Below are 27,977 nucleotides of genomic sequence, written 5' to 3'. Positions count from 1 at the left end.
CACATGGCTAGTGGCCCCGCCCCCTGATCTCCAGGCAGAGGGGAGTTTAGATTGCCCTCCATGCCGCTCAGCGGTGCGGAGGGCAATCTCAACTCCCCTCTGTCTGGAGATCGGGGTGGGGCCACCAGCCATGTGACCATTTTCAAGAGATTCCGGAACTCCCTTCCCTCGCGTTCCCCCTGAAAAAAAGCCCTGGTTGTTGTTACACCCTGTCATGAATTTGTATTGGGGCCTGTATGTTTCTTTGATTAGGGTGTAAGGGCTTCAGTTAATGTTGTTATTGTTTAGCATTAATTTTTTTAAAGGTACAGTAAATGTTTCTAAAGTTAGAGTAAATGTTTTTAAAAGTTCCCTGCCTCAGGCTTATAGCCAATATAAGCTAATCAACTTAGATGGCTCCATATTAGAGATCTGGGGAGAAAGTTCTTGTTCAGCACCATACTAAACAGGCCTCCTCAGAATAAGGTTCCCAGGTGCCTGCCAGTGGCAGGCAAACTCCCAGGGATTTGCCCCCTCACTCACTGATTGCCCAGCAATCTGCGGAAGACAGTAAGCCCCCCCCCAGAGATTGTCTGCCATTGGCAGACACCCAGGGAACACGTGCCATGTGCGCGCTCCCTGGGGAAGTGTTTTGGTGACATCACTTCCGGAAGTGACGCTGTGCTGGCTGTGGGAGCGTTCCCACCCTTTGTTTGGGATAATTTGAGCCCCAACTGGCCAAATTGGCCCTGTGCGGAGTACAGGAGCGCTTGCATAGCCAGCGCAGTGATGTCACTTCCAGTGCAGTGATGTCACTTCCAGCAGGAGGGGAGAGGGACCTGGCAACCCAACTTCAGAATCCTACTTGGATCTACTAAATGAGGCCAGGGCCTGATTAAGATATGCTGGGGCCCTAAGATAAAGTATAACAGGCCCCATAAAATTGCCCCCCAAATGGTAATCTAGTAATGTTAGCCTTTTAAATATTTATTTAGAAGCTCCCAATAACCTGAGACCCTGAACTGTAGTTTACTTAGCTTGTGTATAAATTCAGCTCTGAATAGGTCTTACTCTCAGGAAAGGATTCTTAAGATCGCTCCATTTTGCCTGACTGCTATAATATTTTCTTTAAGTTTGTTTCTAGCCTGTTTGTTCTGCTCCGTTGTTAGCTACTGCGGCTATGGGCTCTGGCTGAACAAAACTAATCGAATTAATTATTGTAAACCATGTGGTGTAGTGGCAAGAGCAACAGACTAGATCTGAGTGAACCAGGTTAGATTCTCACTGTACTATGGAAGCATGCCAGTCTCATGTTCTCAGCACAACCAGTCTCGCGGGTAGGGTTCCCAGGTCCCTATACCCTCCTGATGAGGGGTGTGTGTGTGCACAACTGGGACTTACTTGTTGCTATCTGTTGTGATTTTGGCCCATTTGGCCCCAGCAAAGTCGGGAGCACACCCACAGAGGGCACGATGACATTACTTCAGGAAGTTATGTTGTCACGCCCCGCCGGGAGTGTGCCCGGTGCTTGCTTTCTTGGGTTGCTTGCTGGAGGCGGGCGATCTCTGAGGGGTTTGCCGCTTCCTCACTGGTGATTGGCGGGCAACTCCCAGGAGATTGCTTGCCATAGGCAGGCAACTGAGGGGTATCTACTTGCAGGGTTGTATAGCAGATAAAATATAGGAGCAGAGAATGATGTAAGCTGCTTTGGGGTCCCCATTGGGAAGCAAGGTGGAGTATAAATGAAGTATTAAAAAAATTAAATGCCACAATAAACATGTTAGTCTTTCAGGTAGCACATGACCCTTTGTTGTTTTGGCTGCAGTGGACTAGCCCAGCTACCCTCTGGAATTTGTAGCCAGTTTGGTGTCCCTTTTCCCCTCTGCCTGAGGGTAATTACGCTGCATGTGAAAACTGGCAAACAAGTTTGTTCTTCCTGCCAAGCTCTTCCTCCCTGCCCCCATTCATATGCAAACAGCTAGAGATGGGGAAGCTGAGTGAGAAGGAAAATAAAAACAAAGCTGGGGCCTATCAGAAAATGGGGGAGACAAGCTCCATCTACAAATGGAGGCAGCTGTTTCTGAATGGGTGCTCCCTGTGTACACAGAGGTGGATTCATTCTGGGTATTTCCAAAGCTCCATTGAGGCAGAGGGATTGCCTCTTTTGCTTTGGAGAAGAGATGCTTTGTTGAAAAAGTGGCCACTAGGAAAACCCATCGGTGAGGGCCATGGTACTTCCAGGGATCACAGTTCTAAACTTCACCAAAGTGAGGAAGAAACAACTTCTGAAGTATGGTTGTTGTGGGTTTTCTGGGCTGTATTGCCGTGGTTTTGGCATTGTAGTTCCTGACGTTTCGCCAACAGCTGTGGCTGGCATCTTCAGAGGTGTTTCGCTGGCAAAACGTCAGGAACTACAATGCCAAGACCACGGCAATACAGCCCGGAAAACCCACAACAACCATCATTCTCCGGCCGTGAAAGCCTTCGACAATACAACTTCCGAAGTCTCCCCTAGTAGCAACATTCATAAATTGATGTTTGTAATGCCCTGTGAGTTTTCTGGGGTATTTGCTAATGAGGCTGCAGCCCATGACAGCTTACACTAGACTTGCTTGTTTTCAAGGTGCCATAAAACTCTTTTGGCTTTAGGGTTCTCTGTGTTTCTCCATCTCCCCAAGAACATTTGAGGCCCAGAAATCCCCGGCACTACCAGAATCTCAGCCGTAATGCTGCAGTGTAATACTAAACAACCCCCTTCTGTTGAAGTCAGTGAGTTTAGAAGAGCTTTATTTTATTTAACAAATTTATAGGCCACCTTTCCACCCAACTTAGAGTCCCAAGGCAGCCAACAATCAAAACCACTAATACAAACATATAACACATAAATGGTCAGGAGGCTCAGTGACAAGGCTCAGTGAGACGTACAAGAAAAGAACTCAATCACTGTCTTACCTTACCTGGTAAATGTGCCCCAGGGGAGAAACTGGTCATACTATGGGCCACACACTTGTTGGCTCCCAGAACTTTCCCTTTTAAGCCAGAACTCATAGGAGAGCTCTGCCTGCAGCCAATCCAAAGGGGTGGCGGAGCTTAGTGCCATATTCAAAATGGTGTCACTCAGCTTTGGCATTTCCCTCACTTGGCCCAGACTAGCCTGATCTGGTCAGATCTCGGAAGCTAAGCAGGGTCAGCCCTGATTAATACGTGGTTGGCACTGATTAATACTTGGATGGGAGACTACCAGGAAATTCAGATTACTATGTAGAGGCAGGCAATGGCAAAACCACCTCTGTTTGCATCTTGCCTTGAAAACTCTTTGGAGTCGCCGTAAGTCACACATGTGTAAATGCTCACACACAGACCAGACCTTTTAAAAAACAACCTAAGTTGTGGCTCTGCTATTGCAGGGTAAGGATGGGGTTCCAGTAAGGGGAAGATTCTCAGTTGAATCAGCGCTTTTCCATCAACACAACAAGGATGATGGCACTAGCAGCAAGCAGTGTAGGGAAATAGCGTTGTGTAGATGCCGCTGCTTCTTGCCGCTGCTTCTGCTGTGCTGCTTTTCCCACCACCCTTCCTTTGTGGAGCCAGCCATGGAATATTCATGCAGCCTTACACAGAAGTTCCCCAGTCCTAGCCCACTGAAATCAAGGTGCTTAAGACTGGAGTAGTTATGCATAGAATCACACTGTTAGTTAGTCAGGGCAATTTGTTGAAAATTTTGGGTTGATTAAAAATGAGCATCCCAATTAAGCAGATTTTAAAATAAAAATCAACTGCAGACATTAACTTGCTAACATTGGGGCTTGCTGAGACTTTACCTGTTCTCCTATGCACTGCCGGCGCCAGGGTTTCTGGCGCCTGTGGCCAACCCCCAGCATGCACGCACTGTGCTCGCGCACGCCATGGACTGTGTGATGACATCATCACGCGATGATGCCATCACACAGCGCAAGCCGGGGCATTGGCCAACGGATGGCTGGGGTGGCGGGCGGAGGCTGCTCCGCGCTCCACACACCGCCCTGGCAGTGGCTCGCAGCTGCTGCGCCCAGCAGGGGGCGTGTGGCGGTGGCGGCGGTGGCCCAGCCATGCCAGCTACGCGGCACGTGCCTCCGCCCCCAACACCCCCTCTGGCGTCCCTCCGGTGCCCTCGCGCCTGAGGCCACCTCCTACCTGGCCTCAATGGGCGCGCCGGCCCTGCTCCTATGAGAAATTGCTGGGTTTGTCTTTGACACCAGATTGGGTTTTATTTTATTTATACTTCACCTTTCTCACTTAGGCTCAAGGCAGATGACACAGTTAAAAACAAAGCAGTCTGAGCAGTTATAGTACACACCATCAACAGAGCAATAAAACCAGGATTACAGGGCAGTCAAAATCAAAGCTCTTTTATTTTATTTTATTTTACTTGCCTTGTTCTCCAATGGAGACACAAAGGGGCTTACATAATTTTCCTTATCTCCATTTCACAACAAGGTCCCCCAGCAAGCTTCCATGGCAGAATAGGGATTCAAACATAGGTCTCCTAGATCCTAGTTCAGCACTCTAACCACTTCCTCAGTTCTCTCAGATCAACTTGTCCGTGTTGTACTATCTTTCTAAGGTACTTGTCGTGTACCCAGTGTGTACTGTGCAACGTGGACTAAGTTCTCAGCCCTCCTAATGAGTTTATGTTGACCTAGCAGTGATGCTGTGCTTTGGAGATGTTCAACTGCTTTTCATCAGGTCTTGGTGAGGGCCAGGTTTGCCACATTTACCTATACAGGCTTACCTACACATGATGAGTGAATTTGTGGATCCTCAGTTAACTATTTTTAATACAAGTCCACATAAAACATGCAGGTGGCAGGCACCATCTTAGAAGGCACTGCCTTCTTTCTTACATAGGAGAAACTGTCATGAGAAATTATCTTCCCCCACAACTGGGTGAGACTTAGAAACACAAAAAAGTATTTTTTAATATCAGAACTGCTATGTTTGTTGCATATTTGCATGCAATATGCAGTATACAAACTCAGGAGGTCAAGTCAGCTTTAATTGAATGGTGGTTCAGTGCTGGAAGTGTGGTTATTCCACCTTCCCTAACTGAAACAGATTTAATTAACACTTTCTTTTATTTGCTGTAAATTGTCCTGAAGTGTTTTTAGTTAAGGTGACAAGATTGTTAAGTTTAGAACATCTTAGAGCCAAACTAAATGTGATTATGGGGATATGTTTGAATCCCATGGTGTGCAATTTAGCCTCAAAAAGCAGCTGTGGATGGGCTGTAATACAGAATTAGTTTCTATTGCTGTGAAAGGCGGCTTAGTCCAGTCCCTTCCAGTGCTGTTTCTTGAACATTAGGTGTCTTCAGCAGCTTCTCATACAGAAAAATGGTAGGTACCTGTATTGTGTCTATTTTATTTCAGTTTCAGGACTTTTTTAAAAACCCAGGGAAGAGGGATGGTTTTGATTAGAAAACAAGACATGGGAAGTGGGGGAGGGGACACACCTTTCCTAGCATCGTGGTCCTAAACCCATACTACTGCTCCTTGAGGTTTTTTTAGTTACATGTTGGTCAAAAATCTCCAGAATTATGTGTAGTTTTGTCCCAGTAAATAAACATTCTGCAGATTCCTCACACTTGCCCTAAAGCTGAGCTCTGGGTTTGGGCTGGGCAGTGAAAGCTAAGTTGGTGGGAAACTTGCAGTGCCTTCCTAAGCAGAATTACATTTCTAGGGTCATTTCAGTGGTCGTAGTAATTCTGCTTAGGATGGTACTGTTGGACTACATTCAGCTATCATCTGTAACAACAGGTAAGAAATTTGCACAAGGACATAGATTGTGGCCAGGCTGTGTTTCTCCCCTTCTTTTCTCACACTGAGAATCATGGTTAAGAATTAACATTGGTTCCTCAGGATGTACCAATGCAGGTGTGTGGGCTAACCAAATTTAATTCCTTTTCTTTCATTAAACTGGATCCTAAATCTAGGATATAATCCAGGTTTAGAATCTTGGATAGAGGGAGCAGGAAGACAAACTTCTGGTTAATGTACATGCTAATATTTGTATTTCTCTGCTAAACCTCAGTTAGTGTTTCACCAAAATTCTAGTTATGACTATGAGGAAGGGAGAAGCAAGGGAGACTAGGAGTTTTTCCTTATGCTTGACTTATTCTTGATTTTTTTAGCAGTTGATCCACAAGCATTGGAGTTGGTTTGGGTACAGTTCTTCTGCACATCTGCCCTCCCTTTGCATTTGTATGGGAGTGGAGATGGTTATTTTCTTCCTCCCATGCCCTAAATAATCAGGGGTTTCAAGCAGGGGGGCTGTTGCCATTGGTGGCATCAATGCTGTCATGGCACACCCCTTTTAATTATTTTTTCATATGCTTATATTGATATAATGGCTGGGTTTTTTTAAAAAGAAAGAAAATGAACATATTGCCAGTCTGCATGGGGAAGCCTAAAAGAGGAGCAGCTCCACTACCCATGTCCAAGTCCTCCTAGTCCAAACTGGAGAGCCCAACCCAGGCTGACCCAGAGCCAGAAGGTGGAGGCTGGTACAGATGGGGCAAACCAGCTTCTGTTGTGACAGAGCTCAGAGCAGCAGCAGCTATGTGCTTTTCAAACCACACTGTTTTTTCTGGTGCCAGAAGTGGCCATCTTCCCATCCCTGAGCCTTCAGGACTTTTGCAATTTTTTTTTAAAATGTCAATTTCATATTGATATATTAACCTATCCCTGTAATAATGGGTGCAGCAGGTTCTCTGAATTCCCAGCTTTCATTTAAAATAAAATAGTAAGTCTCTTGCCCCTTCCCTTGCAGAGATCTAAAGAAAAAGCTTATCTCTACAAGGGAAGGGGCTGGAGACTTTTTAAAAAATGCTGGGGATTTAGAGAACCTGCTGCACCCATATATCAATATGAAATTGATAATATAAGGAAATCAAAACAAAACCAGGGTGGGAAGGATGTGGGGAATGGTTTGACAATGATGAACACCCAGTCGAAAAGTGGATTCAAAATGGGCGGGAATGGGTAGAACAAACAAAACAGAAAGAAACATTATATATGAAGAAAAAAATTGACTCGAAATCGGATTCCAGAAAAAGGTTGGGGTAAAAGTGGTCTCAGAAGAACTGGAAAATATGGGGGAGAGTATGAAGTGAAAACAAAAGGCAAAAAATTGCGTATGGAAATCAGTGGATAAACCAAAGCAGAATGGGGCCAGAACCAACAGAAAAGCCCTATGTGGAAAACCCCAGAGTTCAAATAGATTCTTTTCCTTAATCGTGGTTACATGTCAATTGCAGCCTTGGAGGAGCTAGTGTCAGCAAGCCTTTAAAATTAAAATCACATCAAAATGCAGAGTGAACGATCAACAGAGAGCCAGTGTAAGAAAGCCTTTTGCATCATCAAAATTGTGCAACTTGGCATTACAGATAAGTGACATGTTGATTAATAAATAATTGGTTGCCAGCTCCAAGTTAGGAAATTCCTGGAGATCTAGGGGGTGAAACCTGGAGAAAGTGGGGTTTGGGGAGGGAAAGGACCTTGGCATGGCATAATTTCATACAGTCCACCCTCCAAAGTAGCCATTTTCTCCAGATGAACTGATCTCTGTGGCCTGGAGACCAGTTGTAATTCCGGGAGATCTCCAGCCACTACCTGGAGGCTGGCAACCCAGGCGGTTGCCAATCTTTTATTAGGAAGTTCTCACAATCAGTAATAAATATACTCATGGGCACCCCGGCTGATTGTTTTAGAGAATGGGCATAAATCTGTGCATGGTTCACACTTGTATTACTGGCAACGGTTCACCTCCATCATTTCCCTTTTTGGTGAAGCATCTCTAAGAAGTCATCAAGGTCTATAAAACCTTTTGTCTGCTTTTCCCCTCGCATACTGGTTATGCTGCCATCTCTCCTGCTCCTCCAGTGTAATTTAATGTGTATTCTTTTTTGAAAAGAGCTGTGTTTGGTTCTGAACATGTTTATCTAGAGCCATAGGTTACAAACACACGAACTAGCTTTTACTGGGTTGCAGTTGGATCAGAAATTATTTGTTGCTCATGAAACAACAACTGGAATGTTGCTAATTCTGCTTTGGGGACCACCAGCAGGGTTTGCTTGAATGGATGGTGCCAAAGCGTTGTCTAACAATGTGTGTGCAAGTGTCTTTGACCTGGAGGGGAGGGGGAAAACAGATCCAGTGAAATGGATTGGGGAATTAAAAGCTGCTCGACCACAGGCCCTTGTGGAAGCAGGTGCTAAGGAAATAAAATGCATGTGAGAAGTTGGTATGCCCCTTTTGATACCTCCTGATCAGGCGCACACCAGTCTGTTGGTTGCTGTGGTTTAGTATTAAGACGTGGTTCATATATGCAGGATAATGAGATGATAGAATGAACTGTGCCAGACAGCAAGTGAAAAAGCATAGATGTATCACATTTTGGAACAGAAACCCAGCACATCAGGGAGCATCTATCCCCCTGCTATACTAGTTTTCTTTTGGTATGGAGTGGTTTTTTATGTGAAGGAACATTCTTATGTGGAATCCATCTACAGACTCAAGTGAGTCTGCTTTGCTAGCTTGGTCAGAATGATTAGGGAGTCCTTGTTACCTCCCCTAAGAACCGCTCCTGTCTCCTTTGGTAGCCCTAATTCAGATTAACAAAAATAAAAACAATGTTTGTAGCTTTTACAATTATGAAGATAGGTAATGCAATGCCTGATATAATCTTGGAAGGCTTTCTGAAGCTTGGGAAGAGACAGACCAGGATTTTTGCTGACTGGAAGGATACAGCTTGTAAATGTGACTGCCATGTATAAATTGTTAGGCTGTTGTGGACATAACATTCTGGTTACCTTGGTGCAGAATTTGGCTTTTATTTTTAGTATGAAGTATACGTTGCCTTGATCTTGTTTCCCATACAGTTTTAGGATTACCACCTTTTGATTTATTTTTGTTCTTTAAAAAAGTCTAGAGTTTTTTTTTTTAACTGGGAATACCCCCTTTAAGAACATTGGCCTTTAATAAATCCAGGAACCGTAGGTGGACTCTGGCATCCATGACACAGAAGTGGCCATTCCGCCCCCTTTTGTTCTTGCCTCCCCTTCCTTTCCTCGGCTTGGCAGCCTTTCCTCCAGGGAATCTCTTCCACTGACCCCTGTGGTTGAAATGCAGCTTCTGATAGGCAGGCAGCTCCTTTCGCCTGAACCATCCCCGGCTCCCAGAGAGCTCGGCTGGGTTTATTTATAGCTGGCCCCTCCCCACGTTCTATTTCAGGTCACCCCCGACAGAAGCCATCTCGTTCGGTGGCAGGAATGGGGAGAAACAAAATCGCGTGAAGGGATCTGATGTTTGTGCCTTGGGAAAGGGGGATCTTTGCAAGAAAAACAACAGCCTTCCTTTTGCTGGCGATCTCTTCTTGAGACTAGAGAGTCACCATTCTGGGTTTTGTGGGTTTTTTTTTTTTAATCTTTTCACCTCTGTTGTGGCTAAGGAGGTGTTGCGTGAGTCAAATTGCACCTGAGGTGTAAAACCTTCTCCCCCTTCGCTTATCTGTTGCCTCTGCCTCCCTCTGCATCTTGAGATTTGTCTAGCCCTTTTCTCTGGAGTTGAGAAAACAGTTGTCTTTCATCCCCTCCTCACCTCCCCGCAAGAAGATTTCCGCATGCAGAAACAAAAAGCAATTATTTTCCTTTCCTGGTAGCTTTAATTTAGTCTTGGCGGGTTTTTTGTTTGTTTGTTTTGTTTCCCCCTCCCCTCATTGCTGAGAGACAATTAACTTTCCGACAAGACGCTTCCACAAAGAGGACAACTGTATATGTTTGTGTCTGGAATAAGAGGGGGATGTTGACTAGCTTGAGATGGCTATATAGCACAAAAACAGACAACTCCCTGAGCCTTTTGGTTGTGCAACGGATTGTCATAAAGGGAATCTGAAGTGGATAACCAGCAGTGCGTGATAGCTCCTTGGCATGCTTCTTGTATCCTCGGCGTGGGGACTGCCAGAGATGTTGCAGACGATTTATGAAACTGAATCGTGTTTCTCTTCAGATGGAGTTTCTGGACGCGAACCATCGCTGGAGCTCCTGTCACGAGCACAGATCCATGCCATACCTGTGGCAGGTGAGTTTTGTGCACAGGTGTGCCCAAAAGTAAAGAAGTCAAGTGTGCTTGAGGTTTTGTTTGGACATTGGGACAGAGGAGCTAACATACAGGGAATCCAAGATAATGTTCTTGTTTGTTTCAAAAGACTATCCAAGTTCATAATGATTGGGGGTCTGTTGAATCTGGCCCACCTGGGGCAGAGAGCAAGGTTGGAAAAAATCCTAGTTGCTTGGTATGTCCCCAGAGTAGACATTGGCACCTAGAAATGTGAGTCTTTTTGCAGTGTTGGTGCCTGAAACCATGGATGTTTGATGCGGAAACTAGAGATTCTCAGTAGGGTTTCATTCATGGCTATAGATTTTTCAAGCTGACCCCTTGACTTGAATTGTAGATCCCAGTGGAGTCTTAATTTGGATCAAGGTTGAGCCCGCAAAACATTTTATGATCACCAGGGCAGAGCCACAGAATATTTAGCATATTTTGTGTAACAGAATGTGCCTCTGTGCATGGGCTGAGTGTCTTTCCCTCCCTTCTGAACAGCCACAGCCAACCACACCACCACATTAGAAAATAAGGGTGCATGACTGTCAAGTAAATATGAGATTTAGCACCTCTTTTAAGATAAGGACTACCACACTTGGGGCTTGCCAGGGCTCAGCCCCCCTGCCCAATAATTTTCAAAGTTGTAGCTTATGTGAAACAATAATAAAGTGTTTCCATGCTTGTACATAGTGCCAGTTTACTTGTACATGTTCTTCTTTATTATTATATTACTACGCCAAGGTTGACTGCTACACTGAATGTGAAGCAGAGGAAAATTTGGATTCTAGAGTCCACCAGCAAAGAGTTTGGGGTCTGGGCCTTGCCAACCAGTGTTCAAATAAGGTGGCAAAACAGGTCATTTTATTTTTGAACTATCTGTGAAAGTTACTTGGCCACTGGAGAATAGCTAAAGGTTGCATTACAGCTTGCTAATCAGAAGCAGTAGGCCAAGTCAGTTTTATTCCATATTCTTTCTGACATGTCCCCATAAAATCAGGATAGGGAAGGTTAGAGGTGGAACAAGCAGGTGATCTGAAGCTTTCTTTTCTTAACAGGCGATACCTACAAAAAGTGAAAGGGCGTGGGAGCCCTGTGCTGAGCTTTACTCTGCATAAAAAGCTGTATTGTTTCATCTGCTGGCTTTCTCATGGTTTAGCCAACGTGCATGTTGTTCCACATGGGTTGTGTTTACTGGACTGGAGTGAGAATGTATCTTACTGCAAGTTTCTGTCTAGATGTTTTACAGCAAGGAAACAGTCAGACTCCTAAGCTGTAGCTGTGCATTTGAAACATACCAAGTGTCAGGAGAAAGCAAGATACCCATTTTGCATGAGGGAAGTCTCAAGGAATTAAACTATAACGAGGATTCCAGTTGAGCTGTGGCCCTAATCTGTAGAGAAACTTAATCCCAGTCTGGATCCCATTTCATATATTTTGTACCTCTCGAGAACATGGAAGTCAGCTCTGGGTCTCCCAGAGAGCGCTGTGTGGTTGGATCTGCACTTAGCAACCATTTTGTGCTTAGGAATTGCTTTTCTTTTTGCCTGTAACCATCAGCCTGCCAGTGTGTTTCCTGAGGCATTCACAGGGCTGTTCTCTTGATTAATCAGAATCAGTGTGGTGGTTCTACCAAGAAGGATGCATTGCAAACCTCTACCTGGGGCTTCAGTTGTGGCCTACTGAGATAAGGAGGAAGGCCCTCTTTGCCTTCCACATGATTGGTGCTGCTACATCATGATGCAACATGAGGATGCTGCTACATGATACACAGTTGCTCCTAGTAGTTTGAAAAGTCAAGTGACTTAGACATTTCAAAATGTGAAGTTGTGTCTAGGATTCTGCAGTATTTTTCCTAGGAAAAAAGAGGCATGCACATATTATACAGTAGAATTCTCATTGTTGACTTCCCCCACCCACCCTGCAACAAAAAGCGTGTCTTAATGGTATAGAGCATAGAGTGTCCTCCTCTGAGAACGTGGAGCACTTTTCCTCCTTTACTGGGCAGGAGCAACATGTTGGTCCTTCCTTGTCCTGGAAGTTTGTGCATGCATGACAGGTGACTGCTCTTGTTCAGAGGCACAGGTAGCTTACACACCTTGGAAAGGAGTGCAGTGACGAAATCTTCACATGGGAAAGCATGTAGACTTTCCATGCATTTGATGGCTTGTGTATATTACTGTCCTCTTACCCTCAGCAGTGCACAAGGAGGGGAAGAGTACCCCTGATTGCTATGAGTGTCCCCTCTCACATGTGCAGCAGAACATAGAATGGACAGTGTACATATTAGCAAGAAAGTACTTTTCCGGCCTGTGATTGTTATAATTTCCTTTGTGGTGACTTGGTGATGGACTTTCTTCTTTTTCCTCTTCAGTGTAAGGCCTGGCTCGCTCACTTGAGTGATCTGGTACAATTTGCTCTGCAGAGTTTTTAATTTTTTTAATTTTTGCTGTGCGCAAGTGCTGTCTGGTTCTGGGTTGCTATGTGGGTGGAGCTGAGCTTGATAGTCCTGTCTGGCTGGGAAGGCAGAGTGGAATAGATGGGCCTTACGATGATTGCTGGTACTATGACTCTGTAGAGTTCCTGGCAACTGACATTTTTGTGGCTTTTTTGTAACCTGGACAGACCTCACAATGTGGAGATCACAGGGAGATATCACAGAACATTTGTGTGAAGCTGCCACAGCAATTTTTAAAAGGAGGTTCCTTGTAGATGTTTTTTTAAGGGCAGGCATCTGTCAGAGTTCCTGTAGATGGCATCAGAACCAGTTACTGGGTGAAATGGCTGAGTTGATCTTTTCCAGCTCTGTGACTCCTTCTGTGTCTAATACTAAAAAGAATCTTTTGACTTCTATGGCAGCACTACAACTCACAAATGCTTCAGTAAAACACAAGTGTAATGCTGGTGCTGCATTTCTGTAGCAAATGTGTGCATGGTGAAAATAAAATATGGATGCATATATATCTTTCATCATATATATGCGCCTCAATAATTAGAAAACTCAATAATTAGAAAACTAAGGCAGCAGAGCGCAGACTGACCTGGGCCGATTCCAGATGGCCCCCTGCCTTGCGAAACGTCGCGCGTCGTTGCGCAGAAAACGCGAAATATCGCGTTTTCTCGCGCGAGTTTTGCGCGACGTCGCGCAAAACTCGCGCGAGAAAACGCGATATTTCGCGTTTTCTGCGCAACGACGCGCGACGTTTCGCAAGGCAGGGGGCCGTCTGGAATCGGCCCTAAAGTCATTCATCTTATCAGTTGTATTTTGCTTGCAGATTTTTTTAAGCATAGGGGAGCTTTTTAAAAAAAGGTGCTTCTCCTTTTGAAGTGGTACAGTGTATGAAGTGAGGTTGTGGCTCAGTTCTTTGCATGCCGAATGTCCCAGTTTCAGTCCATCATCTCTGGTTAAGAGGATAGTGGTGTGCTGGGAGAGATATTTCTTTGCCTTAGACCCTAGAAATCTTCTGCTCCTAGTCACAACGGAACTAGTTGGACCAGTGGTCTGCCTCGAGATAAGGCAGTACCGTATTGTCAACATCTTTGAAGGAGGTGCTGTGGCTAAGTGGTAGAGCTCTGCTTGGTATTCACAAGGCCCCAGGTTCAATCCCTGGCATCTCTAGTTAAAAAGACTAGGCAGCAGGTGATGTGAAAGACTTCTGCCTAGGCTATGGAGAACCACTGCCAGTAGTCTGAGTAGATAATACTGACCTAGATGGAGTGACGGTCTGATTCAATATAAGGTGGCTTCATCTGTGCTCCTGTGTACCATTTAATCATTAAACCATCTCTTTCTGTTGTCTCAGTATATGGGGCCTGAGTTGTGTGTAAGCCTCAGAGGATGACCAGAAATACAGAACTGGGGAAGGAGAAGAACCAGTACCCTGTGTTTCCGTGAGTCCAAAATGATACACACACTATAAGAGAAATGATCAAAGTGGTAACCAAAGCAAGTTGCCCATTTCATCACCCCCACCCCCCACCCAGTTCTTCCACCAGTTCTGATCTCAAGGCAATACCTTTGTTTGGTTAATTGTTTGGAGGAAAACTTCTGAGTTTCACAGCAGACTGGATGTTGTGGGTGAGGGCAGACAATGATGTGCCAGATTGGGCTGTTTTCCTAGCTTTGCTGGATTTTCAAGGAATGGCTGAGCATATATTGGGAAGGGAAGGCTTTAGGTACAGAATGTCCTGCTCCTGGATTCCTTTAATCTCTGTGCATCTGCAGAGAGTGTAAAATGTCTGGAGCATCTGTTCTAAGCAGTGCTGTGGATCCAGGCATTCATTTTCGTGCTGTCCGAGTTGACATGATTTGCAATCAGGAGGGTTGTTGACAAATGGGCAAAAGAAGGACACTCAAAGGTCTAGGAGGAAAATCTATGCTGGGTATGTTTATCTTGGGGAGGGGTGGGCAGGCTAAGACAAAGTGCACATGTGCCACTTAAAGCACATCTCTGTTGCTCCCCTGCCAGTGTGAAAAAAGAAAGGAAGTTTTAAGTGTGCTTGGATCAAGGCTTCTGTATCGATGAAGGCCTTGCAGGAAAGTGCGTTTATAATTGCATTTCAACCTTCCTGTGCTTTGCATGGATAATTTTGGAGATAATTTTCATTCAAAAGGATGCCAGAAAAAAAAAAACCCTGGGTAGAATGGTAGGCCTTATTATTCACTGTGCATAGAACAAGAGACAATGAGAGGTTTTGCCTGCTAGCAGGCAAATAAAATGTTAGGGAGAATTTTTGAGGATATATCTACACCTTATGGAAAGACATAATAATATAACAAGATATCTAGGAGCAGTGTCTTTTAGGAAAAGCAGTGAGGTGGGTGCTTTCTCCACCCACCACATTCTCCTTTCCTACAGAATTTTATAGGGATAGTGAAATTAAACATGGTTCTGGAAGCTTGGAGGAAACAGTAGAAATGTCTGGGAAAGGTAAGTAGGTAGAAAGGGTTAAACATTCCTCTCCCCTGCCTTTTCACCCTAAGAGCAGCTAACCAATAGAATGGTCTGCATAGGAAGCCTGTGAAATCTCCTTCCTTGCAGATTTTCAAGCAGAAGCTGGACATGGAGCAGCCAGAGATGTTTCAGATACAGGATATCCTGCCCTAGGATGGAGGGCGGGGGTAGAGCCCAGTAGGTTACTCTCAGGTCTGTGGTTCCAGAGAGAGCCAGCAGTATATAGTGGTTAGAGTGTTGGACTAACATCTGGGAGACCCAGGTTTGAATCTCCATTCTGCCATGGGAGCTCACTGGGCGATCTTTGGCCAGTCACTCTCTCCTAGTCTACTCCAAAGGGTTTTTGTGAGGTTAAAACAGAGGAGTAGAGAATGATGTTGTAAGGTACTTTGGGTGCTCATTAGTAAGAAGAGTTCAGTATAAAAACCTAAATAAAATGAACAAAATAGGTTTCCTCTGCAACAAACCATCATCCCTTTATTAGGGTAGGGATGCAACTGTTTCTGATTTTCTTCTGTGTGTTTTTTTAACTCCTCCTCTTCTCTTTGCCAATCCTTGTTTTTTAGCTTGTCATCTGCCTTTTCTTACTGCTGGGTCTGCAGAGTCCACCAAACTAAAAGCAGCCACAGGTCAAAATGAGCAATAAAGCTGGTTGGCACAGAAAGGAGAAGTTTATTACTGAATCTTCCATTCTGTCTTTCATGTTTTTATCTTCCTCTTACTTCTTCCAAGAATCTCAGAACATTTTATGCGGTTCTTCCTTCTCTATATGATACTCACAACAACACTATGAAGTAGTTCAGGCTGAGAGATAGCAACTGTCTCGAAGTCCCCCAGGGAGCTCCCATGGCAGAGTAAGGGTTGGAACCCAGATCTCCCCAAACCTTCATTCAGCATTCTAACCACTACACCATACTGATTCTGCTCTTGCCCCCTTCCCTATTCTACCCAGCCACTTACATTAGCTGTTTCTCAATACTGGCACAAGAGTATCTGGTCCCTCTGGAGTATTTCAGGTGCTATTTTTTTAATTGTCAGCTTTCATTGCAAAACAAACCCAGTAATATATATGGAAAAGTGTACAGGCCGTATTATTGTTAAGAAATAAACCTGTTCCCACTTCCTGGTATTCTGGCTAATGATAAGGGTAAAGGTAGTGTGATAACTGACAAACACTCAGCACTTAAATTTTATAACAGTCAACTTTGTTTTAGTGCAGTTAGATGACTTCTGACATACTGAGCTTGTTCTGAACTGATTCATCCTGAGAACAAACTTTCAAGTAGCGGGTCTGCTGTCCTGTGTCCTCCTCTGTGGTGCATTTGTTTCTCTTATTCTGTACATCCTTTGAAGAGGAGTGTGTTCCATACAGTGCCCAGCACACTGTTGGCATTAATGCTGATAGACACAGGTTCATGTTGATAGACGCAGGTGCCAGTGAATTCATTGGGGCTTATTCCCATATAAGTGTGCCTAGGAGTGTAACTTTGGGCCTAACTCACATTTGTGAGACTTACTGACTTAGATTAGGGCTATGGCTATGGGTCAAGGAAGTTTTAGTCATTCCTTTGCATCATTTTCCTAATCTCACCCCCATCCACCCAGGAACAGCTATTTGCCTCACTGGGGATAGCTTAAGAATGCATATATTTTTCCCCTATGAAGAGTGATGGCCCCACAGAAAATAATTCATTCTCCCCTTCCCATGGTGATATTGATTTGAATGGAATTGAGAAGATGGGTACTATTTACCAGGAAAAAATATGATAGAATTCTCTTAATAGATCTTGACTCTCATCAAGCTACGACCATATTCTCCTCAATACTGGACTTTTCTGTATATCTGTCTTGGAGGCGTGGCCCACTGGGAGTTCTGGAAAATATCAGATGTGACCAAGAAGACTAAAAGTCTAATTTTGAGGGTAGCGTCAGAACATCATCAAATGGGGGGTCATGTGCCCTGAGGCCCAGAGGAACAGGTGAGAGCATGTGGAAATGGATCTTGGTGTTGGAAGATGAAAATATTGTGCTGCTGATAAAACAAAGGGTTTTGTGGCACCTCAAACAAATAGGGAATGGGTTGAAAGGATGTGGGAGAGGAACTTGAGGATTGGCTCAGCCTCCTGGAAGGGGGCAGGGGGAGACACCCTTAGATCCAGTGGGTTGGCTTCAAGACTTACCCCGCTGGAATTTGTGCTGTTTTCCTGACTGCTGAGTTCAAGAGCCAGAAGGCTCACTCAGCCTAGGATCTGGTGGCTGTTGGTTGACAGACCAGAAAGCTGCTAGGAAATGGAGTTCTTTCATCCATCAGGTGGAATTAGGCACAGTGGATTTCCTTGCACTCCCTAGAGTCAAGATTTGCATTAGAGAGTACGTTTGATGGTAGATGCAAGATAGGCTAAAGCAAGCATGACTTCACGCAGCAGTTTGCTGACCCGTGCAGCTCATTGGCACAAGGTGTGGTGAAAGATGGCTTAGATGGATTTAAATGGGAGTTAGAGTTCATCTTCGTTCTTCTGTGCCTCCACACATGGGGACTGCGCAGGCGCAGGCCAGCCGCCGGAGAATTTTCTAGAGCTTCCATGGCTCCGAAGGGGCCGTTTGTCGCGCGCCTCAGCGACCGTTTTCCCGCCCAAACGGTCACGTGATCCTCCAGCGACCAACGGCCCCTTCCCTCAGTTCTCTTCTTGCCGCCGCTTGGAGAGAACGTGAGCTTCGTTGCTCTGTGCTTTTTTGTGCTTCGTGCTTTATTCTGACTGATTGCTTGGCTTTTGACTTCGGACTTCGTGACCTCGACTATTCTTCGGATCTCGTTTTGGACATTGTTGTGGACTCGGTAATTTGACTCGGACTGTTTTTGACCTTCCTTTCGCGTGCCCCTGAAGATGGCCTCAAAGGCTCTCTTCAAGCATTGCCTCCAATGCCACACGAAAATGGCCAAAACCGATGGCCATGAACTGTGCCTGTTCTGTTTGGGAGAGACCCATAATGTGACGGCCTGTAAAATTTGCCAGGGCTTCACCAGCAAGGCCCGGCAGGAGCGCAAGGCCCGATTGAATTCCTCCCTGTGGCAGAAGGTCATGTCCGGAGGCGCTCCGTTGCCCTCCTCCAAGGCCGGCCCAAGCCCCTCTGCCGAACGGCATTCCAGAGCTGGCTCAGTGGCCTCCGCGAGGTCGGGGTCGAAACCGCGTCCCCCGAGTACCTCGGCGTCGAGAGCGGCCTCTCCAGCGCAGGGACCGGTGCGGCCGCCCCGTAGCGCTTCATCTACCAGGTCGGATCCGAGACCAGCTTCGGAACCGAGGATCCTGGTACCGAGTCCCCGGTCGGAACCGACGGCCGGATCGGTTCCGACGAAGCCTAAGAGGTCGAAGCCGAGGTCCCCTTCGAAGGCGAGGAGCGCGTCGGTTCCGAGTTCTTCTTCGGAACCACCGAAGAAGAAAAAGACCAAGCACCATCGGTCGCCGCGTCCCGCTCCTCAGGAGGAGGTCATCGTGCTTCCTCACACGCCTTCCCCTCATCTGGGCTCCCCGGAGCCAGAGGACATCTCCGTGCAGGTGCCGGATCCGATGGCCTTCGAGACGGTGCCCGCGGAATTCTAGTCGGGGCCGGAGCCGAGCCCGCACCGTCGGAGCCGACCATCGCTTGCCCTTCGGTCGCCGAGGCTGGAACCGAGCCCGTCTCCTCGTCGGAGCCGTCCGTCGCCTGCCCGTCCGTCTCCACCTCCGGTCGGTCGTGCGCGGCATGGTTCCGGGGACAGTGTCCGATCAGTCCGGTCCACTGCGTCCCGGCATCGGCAGGCTTCCTACCTCCCCTCGCCATACCGTTGCCAATGGGAGGGGGCACCTGCGGGCTTCTCCGTGTCGGAACCGAGGCCTTCGACATCGAGGTCGGCGTGGGCTCCCCCTCCGCTCCAGGTTCCGGAATCCCAGCTCGGTTCCGATGAGGAGGATGGGGAGAGCTTTGGCGGCTACCAGTCGGAGTCCTGGTCCGAACCATCGCCGGCTGAGGAGCTAGTGCCATCTGCGGACTCGCCATTCGAGGACCTCCGCATCTACGCCGATCAGATGGCAAGGATGGCCAAGGCTCTCGAGATGGACATCTCTTCGGCACTTCCCCAGACCAAGGACAAGCTCCTCAAACGTATCTATGGAGATAATCCGGCGTACGTAGGCTTCCCCATGCTCGAGGGTATTGAGGAGATTGTGGAGAAGGTGTGGCAGGTGCCCTGTGATCAACCTCCAATGTCCAAGCGCATCGAGCAGCTTTACAAGATCAAGCAGGGCACCTGGCCGGCGTTGGTGAAACACCCTCCACCTTCCTCCTTGGTCACAGAGGAGTTCAACCCCCGACGATCGGGTCACTCCTCGGTGCCTGCCGATAAAGAGGGCAAGAAGCTTGATGCCATGGGCAGGCGCCAATACATCGTCGCTTCGCTGGGTCTGAGGATTGCCAACTACCAGACCATCATGGCAGGGTACCAGCTGTACCTCTGGGAGAAGTTGGCATCCTATACCCGGGACCTCCCTCCTGAGCAGAAGGCTGTAGTGTCCCTGCTACAGACGGAGGCTGTGAGGCTGTCTAAGCAGCAGATGAACGCTGGGAGCCACGCTGCTGACACTGCTGCTAGAGGGATGGCGTCGGCGGTGGTCCTCAGGCGCCACTCCTGGTTGCGGTCTACGGCCCTGTCCCAGGAGGTGCGTTCCAGGGTGGAGAGCATGCCCTTTGAAGGGGACTCGCTGTTCTCCAAATCGACCGACGAGACCCTGAAAAAGAAAAAAGAGGACAGGCAGACGGCGCGGTCCTTGGGTCTGGCTCCAGCGGACAAGCCCTCCTCCAGGTCACGGTACGCTCCCCGGTCCGGCCCTTACCACTACCAGGGCAGATACCAACAGCAGCGGCCGGGCTATCATCAGTATCCTGCCTACCAGCAGCGGCCCTACCCTCCCGCACAACAGCAGAGGAGGCGTCGGCCCTTCAAACCTCGTCAGGCACAGCAACCGGCCCTGCAGAAAGAACAGCAGGGCGCCGGGAGACAGTACTGACAGGTCACGCCAGCCGTATCCCTGAACTTTTCGGACAGACTTAGTCCACTCCTCTCTGAGTGGGAGTCAATAACATCTGACTCATGGGTCTTAACTATTGTTGAACTGGGGTACGGGCTGGAGTTTGTTGAGCTGCCTAGATGCAGTTCACCCCTGACAGCTGTCAATAACACTATGGCCGAGCTGGATGCGGAGATCGTGTCGCTCTTGGCCAAGGGTGCTGTGGAAGAATTGCCCTATGACGACTCTGTAAAGGGTTTCTTCTCTAGGTTCTTCCTGGTCCCTAAGAAGGATGGGGGCTTACGTCCCATCTTAGATCTGAGGGGCCTTAATGCCTTCCTCAAGGTGACCAAATTCAAAATGGTAACGTTGGCGGCTGTGATCGCCTTGCTGAAACAGGGGGATTGGTTTGCGGTTCTTGACTTAAAAGACGCATACTTTCACGTGGGCATACGGAAGGAGCACAGGAAATACCTGAGCTTTGTTTACCGGCAAAGGGTTTTCCGGTATAAGGTGCTCCCCTTTGGCCTGTCCACTGCCCCACGAGTGTTCACTAAATGTGTGGCCCCTGTGGTTTCCTTCCTACGGGAAGAAGGTTGTACTATCTTTCCGTACCTCGATGACTGGCTCATCGTGGCTGACTCAGAGTCTAGGCTGGTGCAGGACATTGGCTTGGTACTTAGCACGTGCCAACGCCTGGGGCTCCTGGTGAACTTGGAGAAATCCAAACTGGTGCCCAACTGCAAGGTGTCCTACATTGGTGCACTTTTGGACTCTGTGGAGGGTAAGGCCCTGCTCCCCTTGGAGAGGGCTCGGTCCCTAAGGGGTCTAGTGTCCATGTTTAAAAGGAACCGGTTCCAGTCTGTGCGCGCTATCCAGTGCTTACTAGGGCATATGGCAGCGGCCACCTCTGTGGTGCCTTTCGCTAGGCTGCGTATGCGCCCTCTCCAGAACTGGTTTGTGCGGAGGTACGATGCTCTACTGCACCCTCCGTCCCTCAAATTCTCTATCCCGAGGGTCATCCTCTCCTCCTTGGACTGGTGGCTGTCTGATGACAACTTGTTTAGAGGGACCCCTTTTGGGTATCAACACCATGACATCACGGTTACCACTGATGCCTCTCTGATGGGATGGGGTGCTTACTGTGGTGAGGTGGCTGTGCAAGATGTCTGGTCTGACAGGGAAAAGACCCTCCATATCAATGTGCTTGAACTAAGGGCCATTCGTTTCGCACTTGTGTCTCTTACAGCACTGCTGAGAAATCGTCATGTCTTGGTGCAGACGGACAACACGACTGCCATGTACTACGTGAATCAGCAGGGGGGCACAGTGTCCATGGCCCTGTGCCGGGAAGCCACACTCACTTGGCAGTGGGCTATCAAGAACGGCGTGTCGCTCCGTGCTATACACGTGGCTGGGTCAGACAATGCCCGGGCAGATGCCCTCAGCAGGGTCCCTTTACTGGAACACGAGTGGGAACTGAACGTAGAGTACGTTGGGCCGATCTTCCAGATGTGGGGTCATCCAGTGATAGATGTGTTCGCCACTGCGGCGACCACCAAGGCCCACACGTTCTGTTCCAGGGCAGGGAGCGACCCCCTCTCTATTGGGGATGCCTTCCAGTTTACGTGGACGCAGGGCTTGCACTACATGTTTCCTCCGTTCCCCTTGATTCCCAGAGTCCTGTGCAAGATAGAGGAGGACGGGACGGACTGCATCCTAGTGGCCCCCTTCTGGCCACGGCAGGTTTGGTTCCCGAAGCTCCTGCGGATGTCCAAACGGACGTATGTGAGTCTGCCTCCTCGGCAAGACCTTCTCCTAAACGGGAGCCTGGTCCACCACGATCCCAGGAAGCTGCACCTAACGGCTTGGCGGATCGTTCCTCCCCGATAGGCTTTACTGACGAGGTACAGAGGGTCCTCCTGAATGCTCGTCGGCCATCCACTAGGCGCGCTTATGCGGCCAAGTGGCGCAGGTTTGAGCTCTGGGCACTTGCCAGAGGGGTGGTGCCTGACAGCAGTCCCTTGGGGGTTGTATTCGAGTATTTGTGCCACTTGCGTGGTATGGGCTTGAAGGTTTCCTCCCTCAAGGTCCACCTGGCAGCGATATCAGCTGCTCACACCCGAATTGAGGGTGCTACGGTGTTTTCTCACCCACAATCCCGCCAGTTCCTTAAGGGCATGTACAATCTTTACCCACCTGTGTCTGCGCCAGTGCCTCGGTGGTCACTGTCCTTGGTGCTCTCACATCTCATGTTGCCTCCATTTGAACCTATGGCTACATGCCCCTTGGATATGCTATCCTACAAGGTAGCATTCTTGGTGGCCGTCACGTCGGCCAGAAGGGTCAGTGAACTGTCTGCACTGCGGTCTGACCCTCCCTTTCTTGTGTTTCATCCCAACAAGGTGGTCCTGCGTCCCTGCCTTGAGTTCCTGCCCAAGGTGGTGTCCGCCTTCCACCTCTCGCAGGATATCTCACTGCCTGCATTCTTTCCTCAACCCTCCTCTAAGGGGGAAAAGGCCCTTCATTCCCTAGACTTGAAGAGGGCCCTAGCCTATTACCTGGATAGGACGAAGGGATTCCGCTCCAGTCCTCACCTGTTTGTATGTTTTGGGGCCAAGGACAAGGGTAACAGGGCTTCCTCACAGACCCTGTCTAGGTGGATTGTGACGGCCATTAGCAAGGCCTATTCCCTAGCAGGGGTGGCTTGCCCGCTTCATGTCAGAGCCCACTCCACGCGGTCCCAAGCATCCTCTTCGGCACTCCTCAGGGGGGTGCCCCTGGTTAACATTTGTAAAGCAGCCACATGGTCCTCTGCAGACACCTTTGTCAGGCATTACGCCGTTGATGTCAATGCGGAGCAGGATGTATCTGTGGCCAAGGCTGTCTTACACTCCCTCTTTTCCTGAGGGAGTTTTGGTATGACTTTCTTGACGTACCTGTTGGGTACCCTTGAGTGAAAGTGTGTATATATGTACCTGGGGGTGTGTATATATGTAAATATTGAGTATTTATGTGTCCTTACACAGTATTTTTACATAGATGTATATATGCATATCTATTTATTGTTGATCTTGTTTGCTTAATAAAATTGTGTTGGACTTCACCCCCGCCTTCCTTATTGTGTGAAGCTTGGTACACTCCCATGTGTGGAGGCACAGAAGAACGAAGATGAAAACAGGGTTAACATACCTGTAACTTATGTTCATCGAGTTCTTCTGTGCTGACACACAACCCTCCCTCCTACCCCGCTGTGAACTCCAATGCACAATACTGTGTTGGCTGTAACGGAAATTGGTGTTTTTAAGGTGTTATGGCTGAAGTGTGTTGGTCAAGCGGCGGCAAGGGAGAACTGAGGGAAGGGGCCGTTGGTCGCTGGAGGATCACGTGACCGTTTGGGCGGGAAAACGGTCGCTGAGGCGCGCGACAAACGGCCCCTTCGGAGCCATGGAAGCTCTAGAAAATTCTCCGGCGGCTGGCCTGCGCCTGCGCAGTCCCCATGTGTGTCAGCACAGAAGAACTCGATGAACATAAGTTACAGGTATGTTAACCCTGTTTTACAGAGGATAGGTGTCTGTCCTTGGCAGGCAAATCCCTAAGTTCCCCACAGCAATCACACAGGTGAATTGGTTGAAGTAACTTTATTAGAGATCTATCAGGTTCAAGATGCTCCTACAGTGGAATTGGCAGAAGTGACATATTGAGGGAAAGCATGGTTAGTTATAACTTAATGTCCTGCCCCCAGGTTAGTAGCCTGTTGGAATTCTGGCGCGAATGCCAGAGACAAAAAATAACACAGTTTAGACTACATCTACAGAGTAAGCATGAAATCATCCCTGTTCCCAGGAGAAGCCTCATTTGTGTTAGGTGCAGCCGTTCTCAAGGCCGATCGCTTCCAAAGAGAAAGTATTTTGCTGCTTCGGGAGAGTGTTTACGTTCAAAGTAGAGATAACACAATTTCCCAAGAATAGGCAAGGAGAGCTAATCAGAACTCTTCACAGTGTCAGAGGATTAATGTGGCATATAACATACACATGGCATGTACTGCAGGCAGGCATACATGACAATAGGCTTGTTGGTGGCTATAGCCAAACAGGACCTCTGAATTCAGAAGCAAAATGCCTCTGACTGTCAGATGCTGGGGATTAATAAGCAGCTGACAGCTGTTATTAGTGGACCTTCCACGTGGCACCTGGTTGGCCACTACTGGAAACAGGATGCTGTATTAGATGTCCTGTTGGTCTGATTCGGCATTGACTCTTATGTTCATTAATAATAACAGCGAGTGCTAGTGGTTTTCAGACTGCGTTCTGGGTAATGCTGGGATTCCTTCAAAGTTTACCAGGAAGCTTCCCTCTAAGAAGACCCCAATATTGATGAGCAAGATCCTCTGGAAGAGAAATGTGTTTGCTATTTACCAATATCCTCCTACAGTCTGAAGTTGCAGGGGAGCATTAGATACGTTTTAGGGTGCTGATTAATCAACAAAGAAAAGGATTCCTTGAGGGTAGAGTATTTACAGACCACTTTATTTCCTTTTTCTTCTATTGGTTGCAAGGTAGAAAAGGGAAAATGCAGTCCCTGCCCTTTAAAAAGCATGATCAACTAAACATTTGGAGCATGTAGATATACTCCTGCTGGGTAGTTGCTGTGTTGTTTAATTTGTCATATCCAATTACTTAAGTTTTTGTTTCAGCAGTGTTTCATCTCTGTATTCCTGTATTTGAATTCTATTCTTTCTAAAATTTCTGCAGTGCATACCCTGTTGTTTTATTTATTGAATGGTTCAGTTGTTGATCATATTGTCTTAGACTATGTGGTCTGCTTTGAGTTGCATTGAGAATGGCGGACTATAAAAATGTAAATAAATAAATAACCCCTCCGTAGCAAGAAAAAGGAGCTCTGCCTATTCTCAGAGCCACTGTTGGTTTTTACTGCAGAGCCTTTAAAAACATGTTTCAGGTCTGAGCCCTGCCTCATATTTAGCCTTGAAGTTTCTCTCAGGACCAAAGAAAGTTTCTGCAGCTAAGATGTGCCGAAGTTTGCTGGTGTTGCTGTGTGGTGTAGTCCTCACTCAGTATGGCTTCATTTCTGTTGGTGGCACAGAGCAATTATGCTCTTGTAACAGCAGGCAGGAAGGAGCACCCTGCAGGAAATCCTGGCTTGCTTGTAAATGCTGGATTTAATTTAGGGGTGTAAAACCTTGAGTGTGTGTGTGTGGGGGGGAGGAAATACGTGCAAAAAAGAATTGCCATTAGTCCTTTTCATTATAGTAGGAGGCCATGCGATGAGATTAACAGGGGAGCTGGTGAACATTCTGCAATGCCCATTGTTGTTGCCTTACTGACGCTAAGCAACTGTGGATTTAATCGGTCCCCTGGATAGGAGACCACAAGGATCTCTGTGTTAAAGGCACTTAACAACAGCATTGAATTGGTAGGTTCTAAAATCAACAAAAGTGATTATGTTGATGCAGTCTGAAAAGCGACTGATGAAACTCTCTGCAACCAGATTGTGTTGTGTGTGTCACATCTATTGCCAGCTCCTTCCCATTCTCATGTGTCTCCTCTAAGTTAGATCCCTTGTTTTCATTGTGTCCTGGCAGTTGTGTAGTGGTTATGGATTAGGATTTGAGAGTCCTAGGTTGGAATCCCAGCACTGCTGTACAAGTTCACTGAGAGCCAAGCTACGAGTGACGAATGACACTTGAACGGCAAGTGAACAGACTCACGTGTATTCCTCCCTGTTCACTTGTGCTTCACTTGCGCACGTAGTGATCAAGTGGAGCGCAAGTGAACAGGGAGGAATACACGTGAGTCTGTTCACTTGCCGTTCAAGTGTCATTCGTCACTTGTAGCTTGGCCCTGAGTGATCTTGGGCCACTCCTTCTCTCCCATCCTAACCTACCTCACAGTGTTATTGAGAGGTTAAAATGGAGGAGGGAAAGAAGCTGTGGTCACCTGATTTGGGGGAGAAAAATAGGGTATAAATATCTAAATAAATTCCTGAGGACTTTTGCCCATGATGGAGTCTCTCTTACTGGCGATGCTACAAACTCCTCTTGCTAGCTTTCCCTCATGATGTCATCACAAATTAAAAGCACCACTGCTAGAAACATCTTTTTCATTCTCCCCCTCCACTGTGGCCATAAGAGCCTTAGTGTTGGGGGTCATGCCCCTGCCCTAGCTCCCAGTCAGCCAGTTACTCAGGAAATATTATCTCTGTGTTCCAGACATGCCCACTAAGGAAAACATCAGCATGCCTGACTCTCGAGACACAATTTTCCTAATAGAAGGGGCTGTGCGGTAGGGTGTTGAGGCCGATTGAGAACACCCTGCAGCACGAACCCATAATAGCAAACGTGGGCTTTAAATAGCATGTTTCTAAGTATGCTAACATTTTTAGCATATAAGATATGGGTACATGCTAAAATATAAGGTGTGAAGCTGAGAGATGCGTCTGGCTGTGATTTTCATTTTATGTTGACTGTGCCACACCCCTCCTTCTTTCATTGGTTCTGAGAATGGAGAGGCGGGACCGTGAGATTGGGTATAAATGACATCGGAATCAGCCTCCTCTGCCTTTTGATTAATCTTTCTTTGCTAAAGCATTTCAGTGTGTGACCAGTGGCCACACATCTTGACTGCACTTCTGTTGCCACCCTGGTCTCTTTATTTATTTAGATATTTATTATTGACTGTTCTTCTCTGTGGGGATCCAAAGCCATCTTAAAACATAGTTCTCCCTTCCTCTGCATTAGCACCACGACAACCCCACGATGGGGTAGGTTAGGCTGAGAGTGAATGTAACTGGCCCAAGCAAGCTTCCATGGTACAGTGAGGACTTGAAACTAGGCCTCCAGATCCTTGCCTGATATTTTAACTGCTATATTGTGCTGGTTCCTTCCTCATCTCATTTGTCAATCTGATCTCCTCCGAACCTGTTGTGTCTGTCCAACACTGATGATTGGCTTGAATAGCTTTGTATGCTTGTCAGTGTTAGTATATTGGCCAAGACCAGCTGTTGGATCGACCTGTCTGTCTGTGTCTCTGTCTGTCTCTAGTACTTTTTTATCCCACATGGATTTCAGAGAAGCATATATGACCCTCCCTTTCCTCATTTTCTTTTAATAAAACCTTGTGAGATAGGTTAGTGTGACAGAGAGACTGGCCCAGTGTCACCCGGTGAGCTTCTGAGACAGAATGGAGAACAAAACCCAGGACTCCCAGATCCTAATCTAGTACCACACTAGCCTCTAGTACTACACTGGCCAATTGTGAGTTTCAAACCTAGAGTCGAGGCCATGCACACACATTTTCCTCCTGTCTCCTCACTTCCGTCCTGTTCCTGGCACAATAAAAACAAATATATAGGGTCAGATTAAATTACTTGATTTACTTAGACTATATGTTTGGCAAATGAAGTATCTTGCTTGTTTAATGTATTCTGCTTCCTGGCTAATTTTCAAAATGCACGTCAGAGATGAAGGAAGGTGTTGAAGGTTAAGACTAAGTGAGCTGAAGTTGGGTTTGGGTGATAGTAAGGTGTGTGTGTGAGAGAGAGAGAGAGAGACTGGTTGACTGACTGGACAGGTTTCTGACAGTGCAATCTCAAGCATGTATACTCAGATGATAATTCCACTGAATTCAGTGGGACTTACTGTCTAATAAGTATGCTTAGGATTGCAGCCTGAAATTCAAGCATATGCACAGACACCAGAGCAGTGGTTTTCCCATTCTTCCACCTTGAGATTTCTCCATGCACTGCTCAACACACACCAATGGATGGAAACTTGCTTTTAAAACAAGCTAATAAACTGACTGAAGCCAAATTCTTCACAGTCCTCTTCCTGAGTGCTAAAATCT

At 47.1% G+C, this 27,977-nt stretch overlaps 1 protein-coding gene across 4 annotated transcripts in view; it reads left to right on the top strand.

Annotated features, from left to right (window-relative positions):
- Window positions 1-27,977, top strand: part of HDAC5 (histone deacetylase 5) — a 149,837-nt gene that overhangs the window by 37,454 nt on the left and 84,406 nt on the right. For 2 of the 4 annotated variants that reach the window (XM_054992577.1, XM_054992578.1), the window contains exon 3: window positions 10,023-10,094. The exons of 1 other annotated variant lie outside the window; for it this stretch is intronic. In XM_054992577.1, coding sequence (XP_054848552.1) covers window positions 10,023-10,094 — 72 coding nt within the window. Of the gene's footprint in view, window positions 1-9,943; window positions 10,095-27,977 lie in introns of those variants that run through there. One more of the 4 variants, XM_054992576.1, reaches the window with a different exon arrangement.

Source organism: Eublepharis macularius, chromosome 12, assembly GCF_028583425.1.
Source record: "Eublepharis macularius isolate TG4126 chromosome 12, MPM_Emac_v1.0, whole genome shotgun sequence".
Lineage (NCBI taxonomy): Eukaryota > Metazoa > Chordata > Lepidosauria > Squamata > Eublepharidae > Eublepharis > Eublepharis macularius.
Note: the sequence above shows the minus strand (reverse complement) of the source record. Positions and strands in the feature narration are given on the sequence as shown.